The following is a 25,212-nucleotide window of genomic DNA, read 5'->3' as shown; positions in this document are numbered from 1 at the left end:
GGGGGGGAGGGGGTTATGTGAATAATTGATATATAAATAGAAATTTTATTTGGATTTTGGGGGCTGGGTTAGGTATCTTATGAAGAATAATTTAGGGTATATCACGTTTCTGATCATTATTAATCCTAATTTTGTGTAAACAAATATTTTCATTACAAAACACATATGCAGTTGTTATCTGTGGGTTGCACGAAAGCTTTATCGGATGCATGTTTCCCGAATCGGAATCAGAACCTTATGGAAGCTTACGGAATCTCGTTTCCAAAACGCTTCTAAAATATTCTCTTTAAAAATACGTTGGAAGCTTACGATTTCGTTTTGGAAACACGCTTCCGGTTTTTTAAGAACACGATATCATAAATCAACAAAAAAAAACTCATAGTTTTAATTTATATAAAATCCAAATTTGAATAGTAATGAAATAGAGAGAATAGAAATATGTAAATATTAAAAATAATACTATAAAGTATCTTTATGCATAGAGGTTTTCATTAAAGATATAGCATAGATTCAAATATATTGTGTCAATTATTTATGAAGTATTAAAAATAATTAATATAATAATTTTTTTTAAACTTAATTTATGTGTATTTTCACAGTTTTAATATGAAATCATTTCAAAATTATTATAAATGAATAAATGTTTAATTTTAAGTTTAAATCATATAATTTTAGTCCTAAATTTATAAAATTTTCTTATATTTTAATAAATATATATATAATATATGTATAAATGGATATACGCTTCCATTACATATTCGCTTGCTATTTTTTTTAAAATCTCGCTTCTGCGTTTCCATACGCTTCCACTTTCACGTATCTACTTCCGTTTATATGTAACATGAAAACAATGGTCAATGTACAAGCTGATGGTTCAAAAAGAGGATATTCTCAAACTGGTTATTAACTGATTCTGTTTAGTATTTGTGTGTGGGCTGTTAATTTCTGGTCAATCATCTACAATTTTTAAGAGAAAGGCTAGAGCTGGATATTAATATTGTGTTCTTTTCTTATTTATGGTCAATGCTGATGGGCTTTTTCATACATTTTTCATTTTATACGTATAATAGTGTGACAGAGAAAAAAATAAATCAAAACAGTGTGTAAGGAAAAGAACTAGTAAGCCCGGCCCACAGAACTTGGCATCTGTTCTACATTACGCATGGACGCTCGTAGCCCATTTATTTAATGGAATAAGACCAGTCGTCCAATATGTTATTTTCGTTAACTTACTAAAACCTCTATAAATTAATAATGTAGAAACTACACCAAAACTATAATTTTTTATTAATTTATAGAAATATTAATTTATCGATATACTAATTAAATCAAAAACTCAATTTGAGACTATAAAATTTATATTATTTTACGGAAATTTTTAGTGTATATTAATTTATAGAGCATTAATTTAAAGAGATTATATTGTAGTTGATGTTCCGCGCCTTGTGCCGATTAATATATCCATACATCTAACAATTTTTAATTTTAATTTTTTTTATAAAATAATAATAATTAAATTAGATACAAATTTTAAATTATTATAAATTATAAAATTTCAATATTCATATTGGTAATCAATGTATTAAATTGTATTATTTTGTTTCATATTTTTATTTACGTGAAGTAGATTTTGGATCAAAATCTTTTTTATAGTAATAACTAAATTATGAAATTTTGTATGTGTAATTAACACATATTGTATTTGGACTGACAAGAAATCATGTGGTACTAAAAGGATTATAAAAAAATCACAAATATAAAACATTAACAAATAACAATTGTTTAGGAGTGTTCAATCTGGTAAAACCAGACCATTCAAAACCGAACCTAACCGAAATAGAGAAAATAGTCCGGACTTGGAAGTACCGAGGATGTTATGTTTAGAAAACATCAGTATATGAATATGGTTCAATACATTAAGGGATCAAATCGAATAAACAAAAGAAACTAGTTAATTCGAATATATTAGTATACTTATATATAAATTTTATAATAATTTGTATTTGATCAATATTTTCAGTAAAAATCAGAGAAGTTGGCTATGATATTAGTCATTAAAATTATAAATTGAGAGAAAAGTAGTTGACAAAAAAATAAGAGAAAAGTAATGATGATATTATCAGTAGATATTGTTAATATCTATTTATTAATTCCTAAATATCATGATAATTATATATTAAAATATATTTTTAAAAAATATTAGTATATATATTGGTAAAAGATATCAAAATAAATAAATTAAATAATAATATTAATTAAAATAATGATTTATCCTATAACTATGGAAAAGATGAAAAATAAGCACATTAACTAAAGAAACGGATTAATTCAGATATATTAATATACTTATATATAAATTTTATAATAATCTGTATTTGATCAATATTTTCAGTAAAAATCAGAGAAAATAGCTATAGTATTAGTCATTAAAATTATAAATGAGAGAAAAGTAATGATGATATTATTGGTATATATTATTAATATCTATTTATTAATTAAATGTCCTAAATATCATGTTTATTATATATTAAAATATATTTTAAAAAAATATAAGTATATATTTCGGTAAAATAGGTTCATGTTTATCATGATTTTAAATATCATGATATTATATAGATATCAAAATAAAAAAAATTAGTAATAATATTAATAAAACTAATGATTTATCCTAAAATCATGGAAAAAATGACAAGTAAGCAAATTAACTAAAATCATGGAGAAGATGACAAATAATCCAAATCATAATTATATATTAAAATATATTTTTTAAAAATATTAGTATATATATATATATATTGGTAAAATATGTTACTGTTTATTAATTATTTTAAATATCATGATATATATATAGATATCAAAATAAATAAATTAAATAATAATATTAATTAAACTAATGATTTATCTTATAACTATGGAAAAGATGAAAATAAGCAAATTAATTAAAGAAACTGATTAATTCAGATAGATTAGTATACTTATATATAAATTTTATAATAATCAGTATTTGATCAATATTTTCAGTAAAAATGAGAGAAATTAGCTATAATATTAGTCATTAAAATTATAGATGAGAGAAAAATAATGATGATATTATCGGTATATATTATTAATATCTATTTATTAATTAAGTGTCCTAAATATCATGTTTATTATATATTAAAATATATTTTTAAAAAATATTAGTATATATATAGGTAAAATAGGTTCATGTTTATCATGATTTTAAATATCATGATAAATATATAGATATCAAAATAAAATAAAATTTAATAATAATATTAATTAAACTAAAGATTTATCATACAATCATGGAAAATATGATAAGTAAGCAAATTAATTAAAATCATGGAGAAGATGACAAATAAGCCAAATCACTTCATAAATAATAGTATAGATATAGATTTATCCTAAAATCATGGAAAAGATGACAAGTAAACAAATTGACTAAAATTATGGAGAAGATGACAAATAAGTCAAATCACTTCATAAATAATAATATAGATTTTTGAACTAATGGATTTATCCTTTTCAGTTTTCACCACTGCACTTTCATAGCAAGTTACGTCTGATTTGGATTTATGGTAAATTATCCTGTAAAATTGTAAACTGTATTTTATGCTTTTTCTGTCAAGTCTTAATTCTCCAAAGTCCAAACTCTTATATATATATATATACATATATATATATATATATATATATTATTTACCCAATTCCAAACCTGAAAATCCCTACATCTCTCTGATTCAGAGAAAACAGTTTAACACCCATCACAAACAGCATACAAATCAGGAAGGTCACAACCTTTCAGCTATTTTTAAGTTTATATTTTTAATTCAAAAAGTTATATAAAATACTTTTAAAAAAAATTATGAAAAATATGTGATAATAGCCAGACAAAGAGGCAATCATAGGCATCTATATGTTCTACTCAGGACATAATTTGGCCCCTCCATGATTTCATTCTTTGACTTTCCAATTTTTTAAAATTTATTTTAATCACCAAAATATATAATTATGATGTGTATATATATAGACACACGATATGTATACATATATGAATTTGTTTTTCTCTTTTTCCTTTGGTGGCTTTTTACCGTTGGGATTGAGATTCTCTTTGTGTATCCATAACTGGTATCTCTTAAATCTTAACAATAACTAGATATCTATCCGTACATCCGTGCGGGTTTTTTCATTCTAAGACAAAATATTTTAAACTTATGTAACAAAATTTATCAATAACTTAATGTAATTTAGTATTATATTTCTATAATAACTTAATGTAATTTAGTATTATATTACTATAACTTTATGTGACTTTTAGTTATCATTATAAATTTTATAATTTTTTTATGTAACAAAATTTATTTTGAAAACATTATTATGTAATAATACTATTTTACATCATATTGTTTTATGACAAATGTTTTTATGTAGATCCAATTTAATTTAACTTCAACAATTGTTTTTGAGATACTTTTAAAAACAACATTTTTTTTAAATAAGCTATAATATATTGTACTTCAAAATAATTTTGTAGTAATGATCTTATTTGAGAAATTACTTGAAATACACTAATTTGGGTAAAATAGTTTTATTTTTTAATTAGAAATAGAAATGGATCTTTCTAACAAAATCTTTTTAAAATCTTTGTAAAATGTATTTTAGAAAATTAATCATTTGCTTTTTAAATATCATCAAAATATAGTTAAATAACATTTTTATATATTTTTTAAAAAATATATAAATAAAAACTAAAATAAATTTTAATTTCTAGTTATAGTTTATTATAATTTAAATTTAAATTAATTACTTGTTGTAAGTAAATTTTAAAATGATTTTGAATTCTTTTTAAAATTATATTGTTAGAATGTTCTTATAAATATTTATTTGTATTTCAAAAAAAAATATGAAGACATTAAATCATGAATGAAGATATTAAATCATGGCTATATGAATAATGTGTATTATAGTTCTCTTGAACTCTAGGTGAAAGAATATGGTTTATAATGTTCCTTTTTAATTAATAGCTACAATTAAATTTAAAGAATATTTCACACGTTAAAATAAAATAAAAGAAGCATATTTTTGGGAAGGAAATCAGGAAAAAATTTCATTAATAATACGTTTACTTAGTTGTTTAGGAAAATAAAAGACTAAAATGCAAGCACAATTATTATTATGATATTATTATGCAAATAAAAAATTTCATCAAAGTAATTATCTAATAGAAGGTCCAACTTAAAAAATCATACATGAAAAAAGTTGTGATTTCTGTTTTAATATATAATAAATTACAAATGCATGGTATAGATAACTTGTGCCTGTTTTGTGAAGTGGGTCTGTTTCTGACCTACTCTTGAACTAGGTCGATTAGAGGATTTTGGTAAAGGCATTTTTAGTTTTTAATTCTTTCTTTCTATTGCATTGTCTATTAAAAAAAAAGAAAAACAAAAAAGGATCTAACTATAGACATTGATAATTATATTGTCACCACCAGGTCGAGAAATTTCAATACGTTTGGATGGTACCGTCCAACGGCTCTAGAATATTTGGGCAATTTGATTTAGATTCTTAGAACCATAACAATAGAAATTGGTCGAAGAGAGAGTTCCAAGATTTAAAACTAGTAAACTAATCCATGAATCCAATCCAGAGATCTCAACTCTTGGACCCATCGTTGTGGAGCCTACACTTATCTTTCATTCATATAAAGAGCCGTATGAGGTTCTTACACATACCACTTTCTAGATTAACCTATTTTAGTTAAAACTTTAAATTCAGCGTTACCGGAAATCAAGATATTTAATAGGGTTTTTCTGCAATAGATTTTTCCCCATTTATTCATAAAATTACAATTCCTTGTGTGACAATATAATTTTGCTTCGGGAATAATTCTTTGATATTCTATTTTACGTTTATGATTAAAACATGAAGCTTATTCTTATTCATGAAGTTTAAGAGCATAATTAACCCCGAAACTGTTCACGGTTTCTTAGGCAAATTCTTTTTTTTTTTGTCTGAAAAAAAAGAAAAAAATTTAAAAACGAACCAATCGCGGACCACCACGTGTCAGTGGAGCCCGCGAACAGTGCAAAAAACTCTCCACATTTGATCTTAATTTTGTTGTTTCTGCCATTAATTTTAAAAATTTTGCTGGGACTCACACACTCATTTGTTTCAAGAAATCCCATTAACTACCGCGATAATCATCGCCTAAGTGTACGTACACGTTTTTTTTTCAGCCTTGGATTTTATTAATTCGCTTTGTCCCTTCGTTACTTTTGACCGTATATATTGATGAAAAAAACGAAGAAGATTGATTATACGATATAACTTTATAATCATTACAGTCAAGATACTCAAGATCACTTAAGTTACAAAAAAAAAAAAGATACTCAAGATCACTGAAAGAAACATATCTCCATCCGGAGTGTTATGAATTAATTTGTATGAACGCGTACAATAAATATGTTTGAAGAAAATTATATACTTCTATCATCCAAAACGGAAAAGAACAAAGGAAACTAGCAAGCTTAATAGTTAACAGTACTTTCAGGAATATTTCATTAAACATTTTTGTGGAAAAAAGAATCTATTAATTGTCTGACTTTGAAAGTTGAAACATATGTAATTAAAAAGAATAATTGGCATGATTTCTTAATTCATGCTAACGTAAACGGATCTCCAAGGTGACCATCTAATAATAATATATATTTTTCAAATTAAAAATATTCGCTTTAAAAGATGAATATATAATAAGAAAATTAAGAGATGGTGTGGTCCATATGATTGGTACACTGCTCAAATTGCCTTACTTGTCAAGCAACCTCTTAATTCCTTTCTCTCTGCAGAAATTGAACTTAAAGTAATCGAAAAGGAAACCCAAATTTGAATAACGAAAGAATAATGATCACTTCCCCAGCTCGATGCCCATGTGACCTCTCTTCCTCTTCTCGCATTTTCTTCTCTTTGATATATAACCCATCTTTTCTTCTTTGTTTGTTTCTTAATTTATTAATTTTCTTATGTTCTTAACCTTCGATCAACATATTCAAAAGTAATCAATTAATTACTTAACTAGATGTTTAGATGGTGACCTTAGTGACGTTTATCCTACAAACAAAATGTTATGAAAAGCAGGATGAAGTAATTATAGTTTTTTTTTTTGTAACTGAACTATAGTTGTCAATATGGATTTTTAATATGTTATATTATATATAGACCATAAAAAATTAAGAACGTATTTTCTTGTAAAAACAGATGTATAGTTCGTTTATTTAAAATTATAAAATTTACATAAAGAGTACACACAGTGACACATACACTGTCACACACACATCCATAATAAATGTATCTACGTGTATCAAATGATACGTTAAGTATACATTGTCCAAATATCATCTAAAATAGACTATGTATAATATTGATATCTTTTCCAACATGAAACATACATTTTAATCATAGAGATAATATGTATAATATTGATATCTTTTGAAGTCAGTCTATACGCAATATAACACATAAGTTGTATCAAGTTTTCGATGTTTTAAGGTATGCTCTATGTGTACAGTCTATATATAGACAAGTATACATTGCACATTTAAATGTATATAAGCATAAGTAAATCTAATCTCGAATACAAAAAGGTGTATGAACTGTGTAGATATATGTAAACAAACCGCTTTAAAGACTCATAGCGGCTTCTTAAACCGGAAAAGGCAAAAGAAAAGGTGGGTCAGTGAATGGGTTTCAGAGCCACCTTTTCCTTTTTCTCGCTTGCTTCTTCAGTTAAAGTTTGAGATAGACACACATATATATGTATATATATATTATTATTATTATATGGTATACTAATTCCCTAAAAAAGCCCTCGTATGTTTTTATTAATTTATACCCTTCAAATCCCAACTCTCATACTTTCTCTTCTTCTCCCCCCTCCTTGTCATTTATTAATTCTCTCTCCTCTTTTCTCTCTCTTGATTTGGAGATCTTATTCTGCTCGACCAAGTTTGTTCCTTTTAGCATAATTTGAGGGTTAATTCCCCATAAATTCTTACTTTGTCTTGTTCTTGTGTCGGTTAGGTTTTCAAGAAAACCCCTCTTTTGTCTTGTCTCCTCAATATCAGTGGTTTATTTCTCAATAATAAAAGAGGGGTTTGTTCAAGTCTTCTCTCTCTAGTCACTCTCTCAATATATAAATACTTCCAACTCTCCGAAATGATCAGAAGCTCTTTGTTATTATCTCTTGACCTACACACAGACGGATAAGAGAAAGTGACCAAAGGAATTAGGGATCGAGATGAACAAGAGTAATCCTGCTGGCGCAGTTACCGGTTCAGATATAATTGACGCAAAGATCGAAGAGCATCAACTTTGTGGATCCAATAAGTGTCCCAGCTGCGGCCACAAGCTCGAGGGCAAACCAGTAAGTCATATTCCTTTTTATTTTATATTTTATTTTAATTAACTTAAATATACATTCTTTCTACCATCCTTTTCTCATTTTAGGTCACTTGTAATTGTTTTTTTTAAGAAAAAAAAAGAAAAGAATCAAATGAAGAACATCAAGAATGATGCTCTCTGTTTTATTCTTTCGCTTACAGAAATTCAAAATCCAAAATTTAAAGTGTCTATACGCTTATATTCTCTTGTTCTTTTTCTTTATTTTAAATTTTATTTCTCTCTTTTGCTCTTTATAGCAGAATTGGGTTGGTTTACCCGCAGGAGTGAAATTTGACCCAACGGATCAAGAGTTGATAGAACATTTAGAGGCAAAAGTATTAGTTAAAGAAATGAAATCTCACCCTCTAATTGACGAATTCATCCCCACCATTGAAGGCGAAGACGGCATTTGTTACACGCATCCCGAGAAACTTCCCGGTACATAAACATCTTTATACATTCCATACATCACATCGATCGTTATATATTTATATGATTCACTATAGTATATGCTTTGTTTAATATGACTAGGTCACACTAAAGTTTAAATACTTTTTTTTTTAAGTTGGGTCTCACCAAAGTTTTGAATCTTTAATTAGCTTCGATCACACATACATCTATATACATATTCATATTATTATTTTCATGCATTCCATATTTATAAATCACATACGAATATCTTTCATTATAATATATGATTCTTTGATATGACTAGATATAGAGAATTGGGTCATACCAAAGTTTGAATCTTTTTAATTTGGTTCACACAAGAAACATATATATAAAATAACAAAAATATTTTGTTTATTTTTTCAATTTGGTAGGAGTGACTAGAGATGGTTTAAGCAGACACTTTTTTCATAGACCCTCAAAGGCTTATACGACGGGAACAAGAAAGCGAAGAAAGATTCAAACGGAATGTGACAATAGTATGCATGGAAGTAGTAGTTCCGGGGAGACGAGGTGGCATAAGACCGGCAAGACAAGACCGGTTATGGTAAACGGTAAGCAAAAAGGTTGTAAAAAGATTTTGGTTTTGTATACCAATTTTGGTAAGAATCGAAAACCGGAGAAAACCAATTGGGTAATGCATCAATATCACTTGGGGACACATGAGGAAGAGAGAGAAGGAGAGCTTGTTGTGTCTAAGATCTTTTATCAGACTCAGCCTAGGCAATGCAATTGGTCGTCATCTACGTCAAGTCTGAACGCTATAGGTGGTGGAGGCGGTGAAGCGAATAGTGGTGGAGGCGGCGGAGAGTATAAGATGAGGAGAGGTAGTGGCACTACCAGTGGTGGGAGTTGTTCCTCGTCTAGAGAGATTATGAATGTTAATCCTACAAATCGATCTGATGAAGTAGGTGGTGTTGGTGGTGGCGCTATGGCTGTAGCGGCTGCTGCTGCGGCGGTTGTGGCTGGTCTCCCGAGTTATGCAATGGATCAACTAAGCTTTGTTCCTTTTATGAAGAGTTTCGATGAGGTATGCGCCGATTTTTTTTATATATTTCCATTTAAAAATTGGTTTTGAGATAAAATAAGTATCAAATTGGATAAATTCAACAGAAACTCAATCTAATATAACAAAAACAAGATTCTAACGTATATATAAAGAAAATCATATATATATATATACTAACCCTAAGAATACTTTTGTTACCACATTCACTTTTTTCTTCTTAATCTCAATCTAATGCGAGTGCGATATATTATATATACTAATGGAAACTGAATTCAAAATCAAATAATTATTTGCAAGTAAACAGTTCTCCTTTTTGGGGCATTATTTCTTATTATGTATTAATATCATGTATTTACAAGAGGATTTACCCGAAGTGATAATAATGAATGGGTAGTGATAATCAATTTTGAACTAACAGTATGAGTGTATGACCTAAAGTTTCACAGACGTGGTAAAATCAGAAAACAATGTCTAAACCGCAACGGTCCAAACAAATAGTGAAATAATAAAACAATTGGAACAACAAATATTGTATATTTCTATATATATTAATATATACACAATTTTTGTCAATTAATTTTTAATAATTTTCAGGTGGCGAGGAGGGAAACTCTTCACACCGGGCAAGCTACATGTGATGATGTTATGGCAGAACAACTTCGTCATCGTCATCAAGCATCACCATCATCAACATCATCACATCATGTGGCTCATCACCATCATCAGCATCACCATCAGCAACAACAACGGTATCATGCATTCAACATAAGCCAGCCTACACATCCAATATCAACCATCATTTCTCCATCTACATCGCTTCACCATGCCCCCGTTAATACCCTTGACGATAATCCTTATCATGTTCATAGAATTTTGCTCCCTAATGAAAATTACCAGGTAAGATAACTATTATTTTCTCTGTTCTTATTTACACATTTTAGTAACATTTTTCAGAAAAATATACATTATTTAATTAGTTGCGTTCACATCCCCTCACCCCAGCTCATTTTAATTAATTAGGTGAAAGTTACAGTTTCATGAATATGACCAAGTTAGCTGGAATATCACTATAGTTCGATAATCAAACTGATTTAGGAGTCATGCACCTATCATTTGTATAAGGGTCTCAACGTACAATTTAAATATGTGTATGTGAATGCGAATTTTACTACGCTATACAAATTTTGGTTCTTGCACATGTTAGGTTTTGAAGATATTTGCATGCATATGACTTTATAATGATGATGGGACTACATTTTTTTTTTTTGTAAACTTAAGCATGCAAACTGGGTCATACCAGAATAGATTGTGAAAAGGGCATAGAAGATAATTGGTCAAGAAAAAAACAATTAAAATTGAATATAAGTGTGCCTGATTTAGTCTAACTATCTATTATCCAAAGGCCAACCAAAAGTTAAGTCACTTTTTAGTGTCAGCCAAACTAAAAACAAGTAGAAAACCAATGTGGTCTTAAGAGACAAGATGATTAATTTTAATGTTTAAAGACAGTTTTCTTAAAAATTAAATAATAGTTTTCTGAAATGACTTTTGCCTTTTTGACTGAACAAGGCACACCAACAACAACAAGACCAAGAAAGAGACGAGCAACACAATGATGGGAAGATGGGAGGAAGGTCAGCTTCTGGATTGGAAGAACTCATAATGGGCTGCTCTTCTTCGAACACTCATCATGATGTAAAAGATGTAAGTTATTAATCCTTTTTGACACTTAATTTCATGGGAAGCCCCTCTTTTTACCATGATGAGTTTAATGCAAAAATACATATATATATATATATATATATATATTACTGTATTATATGTGATTTTTATCACCTTATTATAGAATGTCATGCATCGAGTAAAATGTTGTAGTCATCATACAAGTGAAGCACATACTGGAATCAAATGTGGTTTTGTTTTAACTGAGAGTAGTCTCGGATTCTCGATTTAAATGCACGCTCTGTAAAGTTGAAAAACAAATACTTTTAAAAATAAGAACTGTTTATGATCATTGATTGGTCGAAGATAACTATGCATGTTACATTTGAATAAAAAAAGAGAATATTTTTTAAATTTCTTTTCCTTTATTTTTTTCTTTTTCAGTTTTGCATGGGAAGCACTTGAAACTACATATATTCTTTTTCTTTTTTAGTTTGATTCTTTACTTAATTGGAAAGAGTTAAAACATAATTAAGTAAACAAAACCTGAAAAGAAAAAGAAAGAGAGATGTTTGTGCTTTTGATATAGTTTGCTTTATCTATAGATTACCCTTCTAAAGAAGAACAATATATTTTTTTCAAATTCTTTGCTTATTCTCCCCTTTAAACATTAGTATAGAACTAATTAAGAAGGCAATGTTGTAGCATTTATACATTTGTGAATATATGTATACAGAACGTGTGTATATGTAAATATTATTATGTCTTTTTCATGCGTGGTACCTCGCGAGACAAGTTCGGTAATAGACATAAGTGGCTTTCATTGTGTTCTCGTGGGAGACAGCGTGTCTGCATTCCTTTTTTTAATCACTCTCAAATCGAGTGGAATATCCTTATTTATATATATGTAAAAATATTTCAAAAATATAATATATATTGTAATTCAATGTAAAATAAGTAGCCCTAATGTATGCCTAGTTGTGGAATGCAAATAGGATTATACTTGGTAGATTTGTTCGATATTCCTGGGTCTCATCCCGGTTTATGTCAGCCTGGATTAGAATTAACATTAAAGTGAGTACTGAGTTCAGGCTCTTTGTGGGCGGTCAAATTAGGCCAGTTTGTTTCTAATTGTAGCGAATGAGATGTACATAGTTTATACATGTATGCTCGCCCTATTACAAACGTATACAGTTTCATATTAAGAAATAATATTGATTGGTGCAGGGATCATCATCAATGGGGAACCAACAGGAAGCAGAATGGTTGAAGTACTCAACAACATTTTGGCCACCCCCTGACTCTTCTGATAATCAAGATCATCATGGGTAATTGTGCCATTTTCCAGTCTGATGATCATGACCCTCATCACAAAGTGTTGTTGCCACTAATACCTATCATGGTGGTTATCTTCATCGTCGTCATCATCATAACACCATAGAAAATGGTAAATCCATCGATCTTGCACCAAAGAAGTTATATATGCATGAATTTGACATGGTGAAGGGTTTTTAAGCTGTGCCAAAAAAAATCAAGTGTTTTGGTAAAACAAAATTAAAGAAGGGAAGGAAAAAAAAAGAAGTATAATCTGTTTTTGGAAATAGAAGAAGAAGAAAAAACCAAGGAAATCTGCATCAAAATCATCAATAGTGCTATATAGAACCATATATATGTTTATTTTAAAATTCATTTCCTTTGTTCATTAAATATCTTCGTCTGTTTTTTCTTTCTTTAGAATGAACTGTATATTCAGTTTTTTTTTGTTTAATATATACTACGATAAGATCTGTGTCTTGCGCATGATGAATTTATATGAAAATTATTTAAAAAATATAGTATGGAAGAATAAAAATTATATTCTTGATCGAAATAATATTTTTGGCCCTTAAACAATTTTTTTAATTTTTTTTGTTAATTACATAATTTGTTTACTGATGAACTGATCTCATTTTTTAAAATATTTTAGGTCAAAAAATCACTTATCGCATAAGAACCTAACGTTTAGGCCGAAAAATCTCAGGCATACTATTTACTTACAATGAAACTATATCAACTCGGGTTTATATCATGATTTAGACATTTAAAAGTTAATTATGGTTATGAAAAGTTTACGTTCATTACCAATCTTGTCTATCTTCAATATTTTTCTCATTTTTTGTCGTTTTTTTATTTTGGTTATTGTTCGATATAAATATTGATTTTTGAGTTTATTCTCATTTCGTTATTTTGTTTTGGCATGAGATTTAGAAAATATTTATGATTTAAAATTATTAAAGAGATACATACTTGGTTAAGATCTGCGACTTATGCATGATAAATATTTATATTACTTAGATATTTATATTTATTACTTATTTTATATTTTTTTAATATTATAAAATAATAAAATAATAATATATTAAATAACTAAGAAATCAGTTACTATTATGTAATAAATTGGTGTGCGCATATAAATTAAACGACCGCTCTTGTTTATTCGCAATCATTTAAGGGTAAATAAATCAAAACAATCATTCTTATCTATCTTATATGATATATAATTAAATTTAAATGACATTAACATAGATATATAATATACATTAAATATGGATATTTATTAAATGAGGTTTCTACTCATAGTATTTTATGATTATTTGCATATTTGTGTAACAAAATTTTACACCAACGATTTTTTTAATGTGGAATGTTTAGTGGTTTCAATAATTTATAATCATTTAAAAAAATGAAGATTTCAAAATTAAAACATTAACTTTTCAATATATGTTCAACGCATATATCAAAATATAAGTATGTATTTTCATATGATGTATAGTTTAATTTAAACGATATGAAATATATATATATATATATATATATATATATATATAAACATAAACCCCTAGTAAAATAAAATTATTTATTCATATGATTTTATAATCATTTTATTTTATTATAGAAAAAAATTAAACCTTTATCACAAAAGTTTATATGAGACTTTTAACAGTTTTATTAATTTCTACTCGTTTTGAAAAATTCAAAATATAACATATACAAAAAAAAATCTAAATTTTTATTATATGATCAATGCAATTGTGAAATTTATTTTAACAATAAATAATTAAACAAAAATGATAGAAACTATACAGATTGTTAGCAAATATTTATTATTTAAAATAATTAATTGTCATATATATCTTAATCACATTAGGTAATTCCGTAGGTTTTATTTAAGGAATGAATATATAATAATTTCAATTTGATAAATGAATAGTTCATAATTGACATACTATATGATATAATATTTTCTACCAATTTAATTTTGGACTAACAAAATTCTCAAGTGATTCTCAAGCCGCCACGTAAGCAAAATTAGCATTCCAATTACGTGACAACTCAGCAGAACATTTTTTTAATTAGTACAAACTACAGGTTATAAATTTTTAAATGTTTATCAATTAATATATAGGAGATGCTGGTAAATAATATTTTCTCCGTTTCAGAAAGATCCATATTCTAGCAAAAAAAAATTGTTTCAAAAAGATACATTTTTTTACTTTTTCGATGTATTATTTAATGAAAAATTGTAAATTTTTAAAAAGTTAATTGTGTTTATTGGATTTCTATTGGCTAAAAGTTACGAAAAATTGTTATTCACAAAAGAGAATCCATTTACAATCAAATTTTAATGTGTTTTCTTAATATATGTGAAAAATCTAAAATATGTATCTTTTTGTAACGGAGGGAGTATTGATTACTTGTTACAAATTTCCCTATATACTTCTTATGACTTATTTATTTTTTTCCTTGGTTTTTAACATTAAAAATTAGCTTCCAAAAGAGATAGTACAACTTATCCTACCCATTGGAAAAAAAATCAAAAAAAGTTTAACTGACCCACTGAAAACACGAGAAAAGAAAAATATATAGAACCTAAGTACATTTTTAATGAATTTACCGGATATAAAGGGAAGGTGTCCTTATTGTACGACAAATGGCTTAATTATGAAGTTTCATTTGGCCTAGAGGAAGCTATCGTGAAGATCGTCGAATTTCGTTCCTTTCTTTTTTGCCAAAAGGAGCTGGAGGATGGTGGTGTCTGGCGGTCGAGGTTGCAACCATTGTTGAAGGGTCCAAGATGCAGCATCAGATAAACCTGAAGGAGGATTTGGAAGAAAAAATTTATGCTAATATTGGTGAAACTGTTGTTGAAAAGTCGGAAAATAAAGAAAACGTGTCCGTGGTTTTCAATTCCCGTACGTGAAGCAAAGAACACAAGTTAAAGAACATTTTTGAAGAACACAAGTTAAAGAACATTCATGTCCCATTTCTTGAGTCTGTCTCTATTCTGTAAACATGCAAGCATATACGTTAAATTCAATTTGTAATCAATTATGTTGAAGAGAATCTTGCTAATCTTGTGTTTCAAAAAAAAAAAAAAGAATCTTGCTAATTTTCATTTTTGTAAGCAGAAGAGTTTTGTAATGCTATGGTGTCACTGTAACTAAACCAATAATTCGTGAAATTTCGCCAGTGAGTTTTAACGACCATAAAATCTTATTATTCATACACAAATAAATTATAAAAATCTCATGCGACGACATCAGACGATCAAGCAATATAGTATAATGGATTTGGAACTTTGAAAGAACGATCAGCCACGGCAAAACCTTGCAGGTCACTCCATTGATCGCCAGTATTTCCATGGAGTTTGAAGCCTTTCTTAACCATTCTTGATCGCTGCTCTGATTTGTACTGTGTAGCTGCTTTCCCTTGATCTTCTTGACCCCTACATTAATCACATTAACCAAGAAAGCACCTTAGTTTTCCTCATGTAACCGGTTCATAAGTCTAGTCTACGTGGAAAATAATTATATCACTTAAAACGGCCAGTAGTTGTTTACAGTAAACTTTAGAGTATCATCAACGCTGTTTCTTAAGTCTGTCTCTTAGTATTATTAGGATTAAAAAAAGGAAATGAGCTTAAATGTGAAAAAACGTCTCTTAATTAAGGGTTACAAGAGACGAGTCTTATGACACACGTGTCCCCCTTTGGGCTATCATCTCTTCCGCGACTTCTCTCCTTCTTCTGCGATGGCAATGTTGCTCTCTTGGGTTTGAAGGAGGAGCTAGGCTCTCTCGATTGGGGCCACGATCGTGTAGCCGACGCCTCCCATCACGGCTCCGGCGAGTAGCCGTTCGTCCTCTCTAGATTCTTCCATCTCTCCTCCTGTCCTTTTCTATACTCACCGCTCTCTAAAAAGTGTAACCTTTTTCACTTTTACACGACAACAATGGCGGATTGGGCTCTGATTATCGTCGGCGTCATCCTCTTCGTGATTCTCTCCTGGACTTCTCTTCTCACTGCCCCGAACCAACCGAGGAGTAGACTTCGGTAATCTCAAAACCAACGGAAAAGCCATAGCTGTTCACACTCTCATCTTCTTCGCCATTTACTCTATTTTGATCATCGCAGTCAATCTACACATCTACAGCGGTTGATTCTCTTCTGGGTATCTCTCTGTTCTCGTTGTTTGTATGAATTAAAAGTACCTAGAAACTCTATAAATTATGGGTTTTATATACCTTAAACCTGTAGTTTCTTTTCTCCTTGTTGATGTTGTAACAGACAGATATGGTGAAAGTTCTGTTTCGTACTTGTATTACTTCATTTTGCTTTTTACTTTAAAGTCTCTTTAGCTCTGTTTATTTGCTCAAATTGAGACAAAAATTGCTTACTTTCTGTCATCTTTCTTTAAACATGTTGAACGAGAGATTTGTACATTACATTGGAGCTTTTGAAGCATATGATTTTTGATTATGTCAAGTTTTGGGTTGTGTGTGTTGCGATTGATACATAGCTTGTCTTTGGGAGCAGCATTTAGTTCTCCGACGTCTCCCATGATCAAGCGTCCAAAGAGAAGAGTAATGTTTTCTCTTCTTCTAGGATTATCAGGAGAGATCATCAACCTGAGGTTGAGGCAAACTCATGGGATATCTCATCAACCTGAGGTTGAACAAGCTTCAAACAGCTAAGGTGAAAGCACAGAAGATCATTGAGAAAGCCCCACAGGTTCGAATCAGTTTGAAAGTTGGAATCTTTTGGTACTATTTGGATTTAGAAAAGTCTGATCATTTTTTTCTTTTTGTGATTTGAAATTGAAGCTTCCTGAAGATATAAAGTGGCATTTCATTGGGAATCTGCAGAGCAACAAAGTGAAGCCTTTGCTAAGTAAGTGTTGTTGTTCGTTCATTGGTTTTGAGACTACATGACGTTCACATTGGTCTTGATTCTTTGATTTATTTTCTTGTTTGATCAGCGGGAGTGCCTAACCTTGTGATGGTGGAAAGTGTAGACGATGAGAAGGTAAATATTCTCATTGTGTATATTGTAGGAGAAGAGTTTATTGGTTTCTATAATTTGTTGTGGTTGAGATTCAGAAAGTTTTGATCTTTGTGTCTCTATGTTCGTTGAAAGTGTGTACTTGTTTACTCATCTCTGGTTGAAAGTTTCGATCTTTTTGTGGCTATATATGTTTACTTGTTATATACTGATCTCTAGTGGGATTGGTTTGTGTGTGTTGGTTGATTGTTTTTGTTTAATCAGAATAAGTAGAGAATGAGATTGGTGATTGTTTTTGTTTGGTCTTGAATGCTTTGCTTGGTATGCATTGTTTGGTCTTGTTTTTTTAAACAACAAAAACAACATTTTTCTAAAAACCCCTAAATAAGAAACTATCATTGGAGGGTATGAATCAAGGTGTTTCTTAAACAAAATTTTTGATTACATTTAATTAGTAAAATATTCATTAAGAGACCCAATAAAGTTTGTGGGTTAATCATACTCTTACTCTTCCTAACATATATAACTTGAAATCACCAACTGGAAATCACTAACCTAAATTCTTTTTTTTTAGATGTTGTCATGTTGATAGTAACATGTATATCACATATATGACATATTTTCAACCAAAGTTCAAATCAAGAGTCCAAGAACAATCAACCCGTAGATATCGGTTTCACAATGATAGTGGTTTAAGATTCAAAACTGACCGTAGTAGTCAAGTCCTGAAGTTCCAAACAAAAAATAAGATCAATATTTAGGTATAGCTTAATTACCTCAAAAGGAGCTGAACCCAACCGGAATAACCGGCGTCCTTGAGAATTTTCTCGGTGATACTCATCTGGGCCTCGTCTCGGCCCGTTAGCAGAATGATAGCGAAACCAAGTTTCTTCAGATCTTTATACAGTTTCAAGCTCGCATCATAACCTGGGGTTGTACCTTGTACCACCCACTCACTAAACTCTTTCGAGTTGAACGGCTCAGCCCTAAATCCACCAGAAACAAATCAATCCGTGTGGTAGGAAAAAACAAAACAATTAAAATAGCACATAAATCTTAAACCCTAGAATCAGATCTGACTACACAAATCTATCGGTTTGATCATGGTCAACAAAGTTCGTCAGATAATCATCATAACCATTGTTATAAACAACTTGGCTTTATGCCCCACAATTTTTAAAGTTAATGATTTTTAACAATGTGGAAGCTTACGATTTGTAATAATTTTATACTCTTAATACTGAGCGTATTTACCCGTAACTGTGAGCCTTGTAGTACTCGAGGTTCGAGAGAAGCGTCTCATCGACGTCGAAGACCCATGCGTCCTTACAATCTCCGCCCATCTTGACCGTTTTAGCAAAGGCTAGCGCGTAACTAGCGACTACATTGTAGTCCTTGTCGAACTGGCCTTTGCCGTAATAGGTTTCAAGATAGCTAACGCATTTGGATGGAACCACCTTACATTTTACGGCATTGTTGGTCTCGACGGCCAATCTCCAGCTCTCGCAGTAGGAATCAACGGAAGAACGAGACTCTACGATGACCGGTAGCTTCATGAGTGATGAGACGCGAGAAGAGATGACCGGACTGATTAAGACGGTGAATAACGCGAGGATAAAGAACCAAATAGTGTTGTTATGAGAACAAGCCATTGGAGATGCTTTTTTTTTTGGTATTGTGCCGAGATGGGAGAGGAAGATGATTAGGTGCGAATTTATAGTAAAATCAATGTCGCGTAAATTCTTTTTGTTCTGGACGTCGTATCAAAAGCACATGTGAACGTTACTAATGTATTTGTTAATCGTAATTTACAAAACTCCTCGTTTTGCAGCTCTCTATTTTTTTTAATATTATCAATCTCTTTAGGAACCGTGTTATTACAAAGTCACTAAAGGTTGAATATATTATCTATCCGGATTACGAGTTTGATATAGACTACTCCAATCCGATATGAAAAAATTGGATTTTGGAAAATTCGATCTGGATATAGATAAAAACTCCAATCCGTCGACGAAAAATTCATGGATGTGTATTCATATTGATTAAGGGAATTACGTATCCAATTACAACAACATTATTATTAATGTGAACTAGGGATGTTAGTATTGGCAATATCAGACCACGCCAACTACACCAAACTTCTCGTATTTCTAAATTACAAAAATTCTTGTTTTGCATCTCTATTTTTTTTTTCATTTTCTTTGAAACCGTGTTATTACCAACTACTAAAGGTTGAACTAGAGTATCATATAAGTTCAACATGTGTATATCACTTGATATTACATCTCTACTTTTTTCAAAATCCCACATCCCTAAACATTATTTGAGAAGTGATTTATTTAGGTGTCTTCGCCACAATCATTCTAACAAATAAATGATGACATTTAATTCATACTAAAAATGATGATATGGATCCTATGTAATTATGACATGGCTTGACACAATTATGACATATAGTTCAATTATGAAAATTCAAATATAAAACAGTAAATATATGATAGTTACCATAATTAAAAAATTATAAGCAAATAACTTAAATCTTAGATAAAATTTATTATAAACTTACACATTAAACAAATTAATAAAAACATATTCATTTATTTTATTAGTATTTTATATATTTTTAAAGTAAAATTGTAATAAGGTATTGTATCACTACCATGTTTTTATATAAATAATATAATATTATTTTTCAAAAGTTATTACATGATGTTAAGATTATTGTAACATAATCAATTTATAATAGATATTTACGTTTTGACAAGAGTTATAGACAATTTAATAATCTTTAGACCATATCAAAGATAAAAATAATTATATAAAAAATATATTTTTTGTGGATAGTTAAATAAGAACAAATTAGAACATCGATCAAGAATGATTAAGAAAGGTTTTTATATAAATTTACTTTTTTTTTTCTTTTGTAAACTACATATGCATGAGATTTCAAAATGTTATCTTTATGTAATTTTAATCGATTAATACTTTAGTTTATTTTATCTATTTGATTCTAAGAAAATATGTTTTACATAATCTTAATAAATTATATCAAAATTTTCATCTATTTAGAACAAAAAAATATCATGGTTTAATTTAAAGAAGTAAATGCAAACTAATATACGATGACTAAATCGACTAAATGATACATATACAAAACCATATATCTAATTAGAACAGCATAATATAATTAGTATAAATCATACATCATAATTATAAAATCATTAAAATTATAAATAAAATATTAATTAATTATTATAAATATTTATATCCGTGCAAGAGCACGAGGGAATCACCTAGTTGTATTATATTTTAGAAGAAAAAATAGGGTGATGAACAAAACATAAAAAATAATTATATTTATAGAGTAAACTCATTTTTTACTTTTTTTGAATAGTAGAAGGTTCGGGGCCGAAGTCCATAATCTTTCTAGGTCCAAAACCACAACATGTAATATTAGTTTCATCCCAGCAGTTACTCGAAATGGAAACTTCTGACACGATGGCAAAAATCCTTTTAAGTTGAGATAATGACATCTATTTTTTTTCACTCTATTATATAGTAAAAATGGAATATTATTAAAACATATTTACTCTAAATTATATTTTAGTAAAAAGTAAATTACCTCTATAAATAGAATAATTTTTTTTATTGACTCGACGTATGAATCGGTTTACGTTATTGCACGAGGAAAAAAACTAAGAACATAAAATTGGTTCATACGTCTGACTATATGTGCCTAAACTAGTAGCAGATCGGTAAACAAGCTTCTACTAGTTAAATATACGCGCTTTGCGGGTGATAAATATTTATATACACATAATTTTTATTATTCTTTTTTGTTTATGTTTTTACATATTATAAAACAAATTAATAATATGTATTGGATAATTAAAACTATTAAATGTTACGTATATATTTGAGTTGACACAAATACATACATTAAAGAAATTATTATTTTTACATACAATTATTTTAGGTAAAAGAAACTTTAAAATTTATTTGACTAGGACTATTTTAAAATAAATAATATTAATATATACATATGATGTATTTTCAATATGATTATCTATTAAATGAAAATTCCTAACCATATGATTTTAGGGCAATTTTCTCAAATAACCATTTTTAAGTTTTTTGTCACAAAAATAACACTCAAAAAATAAAATTACCAAAATAACCCTTTTTATTTTGAATTTTTTAAAATATATTTTTAAAATTTTGAAACCATCTACATAAATTAATATATTTATGTATTTTATATAGTTTATAGTTTAATATATATATATATATTAATCTGAATATCTATTATATCTATTAAATATGATTTTAACTCATAGTTTTATGATCCATTGTATCTTATTATAATCACAATTTAAACAATTGATCACAAAAAAATTCCAGCTTGAGACTTTTTACGGTTTTTGTAGTTTATAGTCGTTTTCAAAAATGTAAAATATAACATATATGAAAAAATCTAATTTTTTATTATATGACTAACATTATTGTTTAATTTATATTAATAATATAACATTAAACAAAAAATAATGAAGGATGTGAAAATTGTTATCAAATTTCTATTATTAAAATCATTAATCGTCAAATATATGTTATATTCACTTTTGGTAATTCCGTAGCTTTTATTTAAGGAAATAATAAAAAATGTTAATTAGATTGTTAATTAATGTTATGGTTTAGAGAATTTGAGAAACATTCTAGTGAAGACACATGTGATAGCTAAAATGTTGTAATGTTTATCTTTTAATGTATAGGGGATAGTTGTTGATACTTCAAATTCACCTTTTTTTATAACAGCCAAGTATTGGGTCCGACTGGTGACCATTCTGAAAATAAGAGGAACGAATAGAAAAAGAACATTGAGGAATAAAATTGTAGGAATGAAAAAGAATTGTTATTACATCTCATATTTAACAAGGAATAACTTTGTTCTTTATTTTTATATAAAAAAAAAGAATGGTAGGGAATGAGAAGGAAAAATTATTCCTTATGAATGGTGATTTTCTTAGGAATATTAGGGAATTGATTATTATTCATCGTTCTTTGGTCACCATTCATACACATTGTTTATAATAAACCGTAGTCTTTCTTTTAATTTATATGTTGATAGTAACGTTTTAAATACCATCAACATCTTTAAAAATTAAGAGTCCTTTTTTGGGCAAACTGGATACTTTCATTAGACAAAGCTTAAAAGGTACAAAAACAAAACAAAGGTTTTATGGCCTCAGGCCCATAATAGAAGTAGCAAGACATGATTTTCCTAGAAGGCCCGCCGGCCCATTACGAATTCTAGGTGTGAAAACGACGGAGCATTCAGTGAACGGAGAGGAGGGAGAGGAAGTCAGAGTGTCGATGTCCAAGAGGATGCCATAGAGCTCTGTCGGTCTTCTTCTCGCCGTGATTGCTCGAGCGAGCACTTGAGAGTCTGTGCAGAGAAAGATATGTGTGATGTGTTGAGTCGATGCGTTGAGTAGAGCTTCTCAAATGGCCAGTGCCTCAGCCATGCAAGCGGATGTTACATTGAATTGAGAGGCAGTGGCTCTGGAGATTTCCTGGTTATGTCGGTCTGTAAAGATCCATCCCATTCCTGCCGCCATCAGATCCGATCGCCAAGCTGCATCTGTGTTGCAAAACACAGTGAGATCAGTTGGGGAGGAGGTTCGGGCCAGAGACATCATCTGCAGGGTCTGAGAGATCTGAGGGGGTCTAGTTGATTGAGCTTTTTCCCATTCCTTTTAGGCCAGAATCGCTTTGGTTGATGTTTCAATGGGTGTGAGGTATCTCTTCTCGAAAATAGCAAAATTTCTCGATGTCCAGATCACCCAGCAGAACCATGGAAACACATTACTTGAGATGTCGAAACACGGGAGGTTCTTCCATCCATTTGCTTCTTGGATCATTCTAATGAAGGTAGAATTTTCATTTGTGTCTACTGTGTTCTGCCATGGTCCAAATTTCCAAACTTCTTGTGCGAACTTACATTGGAAGAGAATGTGAGCTATAGATTCAGATTCTCCACATCTTAAGCAGTTTGTGTTGACGAGAACTCCTCTTGATTGTAGGTTTAAGCCCGTCGGGAGTGTCTTAGTCGCTACTTTCCAAAGGAAGAACTTTATCTTTGGGAGGAGGGGAGGGTTCCAGATATATTTTTCCAGTTTAGGATCTCCTCTGATTGTGATTGAAGTCTTGAGTTTGGTGTGTTATTCAACCGAGTTGAGAAGTAGCATGACTTCACCGTATAGTTGTATGACTTCTGTAGTGGCCAGATGTAGGAGTCGTTAGCTCCCAGGATGCTCGGCCTTAGTGACAAGATGTGGGAAGATAGCTCAGGGAGTAGCTCATCAATTCTGGTTTTGTTCCATTCTCTTGTCTCTCGAGTCAGGATGTCTGCGACAACAAGATCTCTGTCGTTGATAAAGACCGGTCCAATGGGTTTCAGGTTTGTTTCTGGGTTGATCCAAGAATCATTCCAGAGAGGCTAGTGGATTCTCCATTACCAATTGCCTTCCCCAGATGTTGGAGTAGAAGGTCTCGCCCCACCAGAATTCCTCTCCAGCCATGGGAGATTGCGAGCTTGGTGGCGTCTTCGCAAAAGTTGATTTGTGGCAGTATGTCCCTAAAAGCACACGCGCAAGCAGACTCTCTGGTTTTGTCGAGATCCTCCATGCAACCTTTGCAAGGAGAGCGTGATTTAAGGCTTCAATGTCGCGGAATCCCAAACCTCCCAAGCTCTTCGGTTGCGTTAGCTTCTCCCTCCTTTGAGTCCCACCAGAATCTGGTCAAGATGGATTGTATGCATTTGCAAAGACTGAATGGGAGGAAGAAGCACGTCATTGCAAAGCTAGGAACAGCTGACAACACGGACTGGATCATAGTAGCTTTACCGGCAGTTGATAGGAACTGAGTAGACCATGACAATGTGATCTGTTTCATCCTATCAACTATGGATGCAAACAGGTCTTTTTTCATGCGCCCAAAGTGTTCTGGGAGTCCTAGGTACTTGCCTACTCCCCTTCCTTCTCTATTCTTAACTAGGTTTTAACTTGTTCCCTGATTTCAAGTGGAGTTTTTGAGGAGAAAAAGATAGATGATTTCTGTGCGTTGATCATCTGACCTGAAGCGAGTTCATATTTGTGGAGAATATCCATCAAGGAGGAGCAGCTACGCGCATCTGTTTTCGTGAAGATCATGGTGTCGTCGGCAAACAACAGGTGGTTGATCTTTGGACTATTACTAGCCACTTTGATTCCATGTAGGAGTTCATTCATCTGTGCTTTTTTGCAGAGGCCGAAGAGTACCTCACCACATAGGA

General features: G+C 30.0%; 2 protein-coding genes and 1 pseudogene across 6 annotated transcripts; 2 read left to right on the top strand and 1 right to left on the bottom strand.

Annotated features, from left to right (window-relative positions):
* Positions 1 to 7,926: 7,926 nt before the first annotated feature.
* Positions 7,927 to 15,916, top strand: LOC106316420 (POU domain, class 4, transcription factor 2-like). 5 transcript variants are annotated; one of them, XR_001264826.1, is made up of 7 exons: positions 7,927 to 8,425; positions 8,700 to 8,880; positions 9,267 to 9,922; positions 10,496 to 10,798; positions 11,471 to 11,605; positions 12,791 to 13,010; positions 15,566 to 15,916. XR_001264826.1 is itself a non-coding variant. In XM_013754319.1 (7 exons), exons 2-7 carry the CDS (start codon positions 8,300 to 8,302, stop codon positions 12,893 to 12,895), a joined length of 1,506 nt encoding a protein of 501 aa, XP_013609773.1. In that variant the 5' UTR covers positions 7,927 to 8,154; positions 8,261 to 8,299; the 3' UTR covers positions 12,896 to 13,350. The 5 variants fall into 5 exon arrangements, 4 of the variants coding, with proteins under 4 accessions (XP_013609773.1, XP_013609781.1, XP_013609760.1 ...); XM_013754319.1 differs by lacking the exon at positions 15,566 to 15,916 and having other exon boundaries at positions 7,927 to 8,154; positions 8,261 to 8,425; positions 12,791 to 13,350; XM_013754327.1 differs by lacking the exon at positions 15,566 to 15,916 and having other exon boundaries at positions 8,703 to 8,880; positions 12,791 to 13,350.
* A 162-nt stretch (positions 15,917 to 16,078) lies between these two features.
* LOC106316450 (acid phosphatase 1-like) lies at positions 16,079 to 19,554 on the bottom strand. The gene is made up of 3 exons (XM_013754346.1): positions 19,137 to 19,554; positions 18,659 to 18,868; positions 16,079 to 16,328 (listed from the first exon to the last, which is right to left on the bottom strand). Exons 1-3 carry the CDS (start codon positions 19,532 to 19,534, stop codon positions 16,151 to 16,153), a joined length of 786 nt encoding a protein of 261 aa, XP_013609800.1. The 5' UTR covers positions 19,535 to 19,554; the 3' UTR covers positions 16,079 to 16,150.
* Positions 16,559 to 17,597, top strand: LOC106316461 (annotated as a pseudogene).
* Positions 19,555 to 25,212: the final 5,658 nt, after the last annotated feature.

The sequence above is a fragment of the Brassica oleracea genome, chromosome C1, assembly GCF_000695525.1.
Source record: "Brassica oleracea var. oleracea cultivar TO1000 chromosome C1, BOL, whole genome shotgun sequence".
NCBI lineage: Eukaryota > Viridiplantae > Streptophyta > Magnoliopsida > Brassicales > Brassicaceae > Brassica > Brassica oleracea.
The sequence above is the reverse complement of the archived record's forward strand: the minus strand, read 5'-3'. Positions and strand labels throughout refer to the sequence as shown.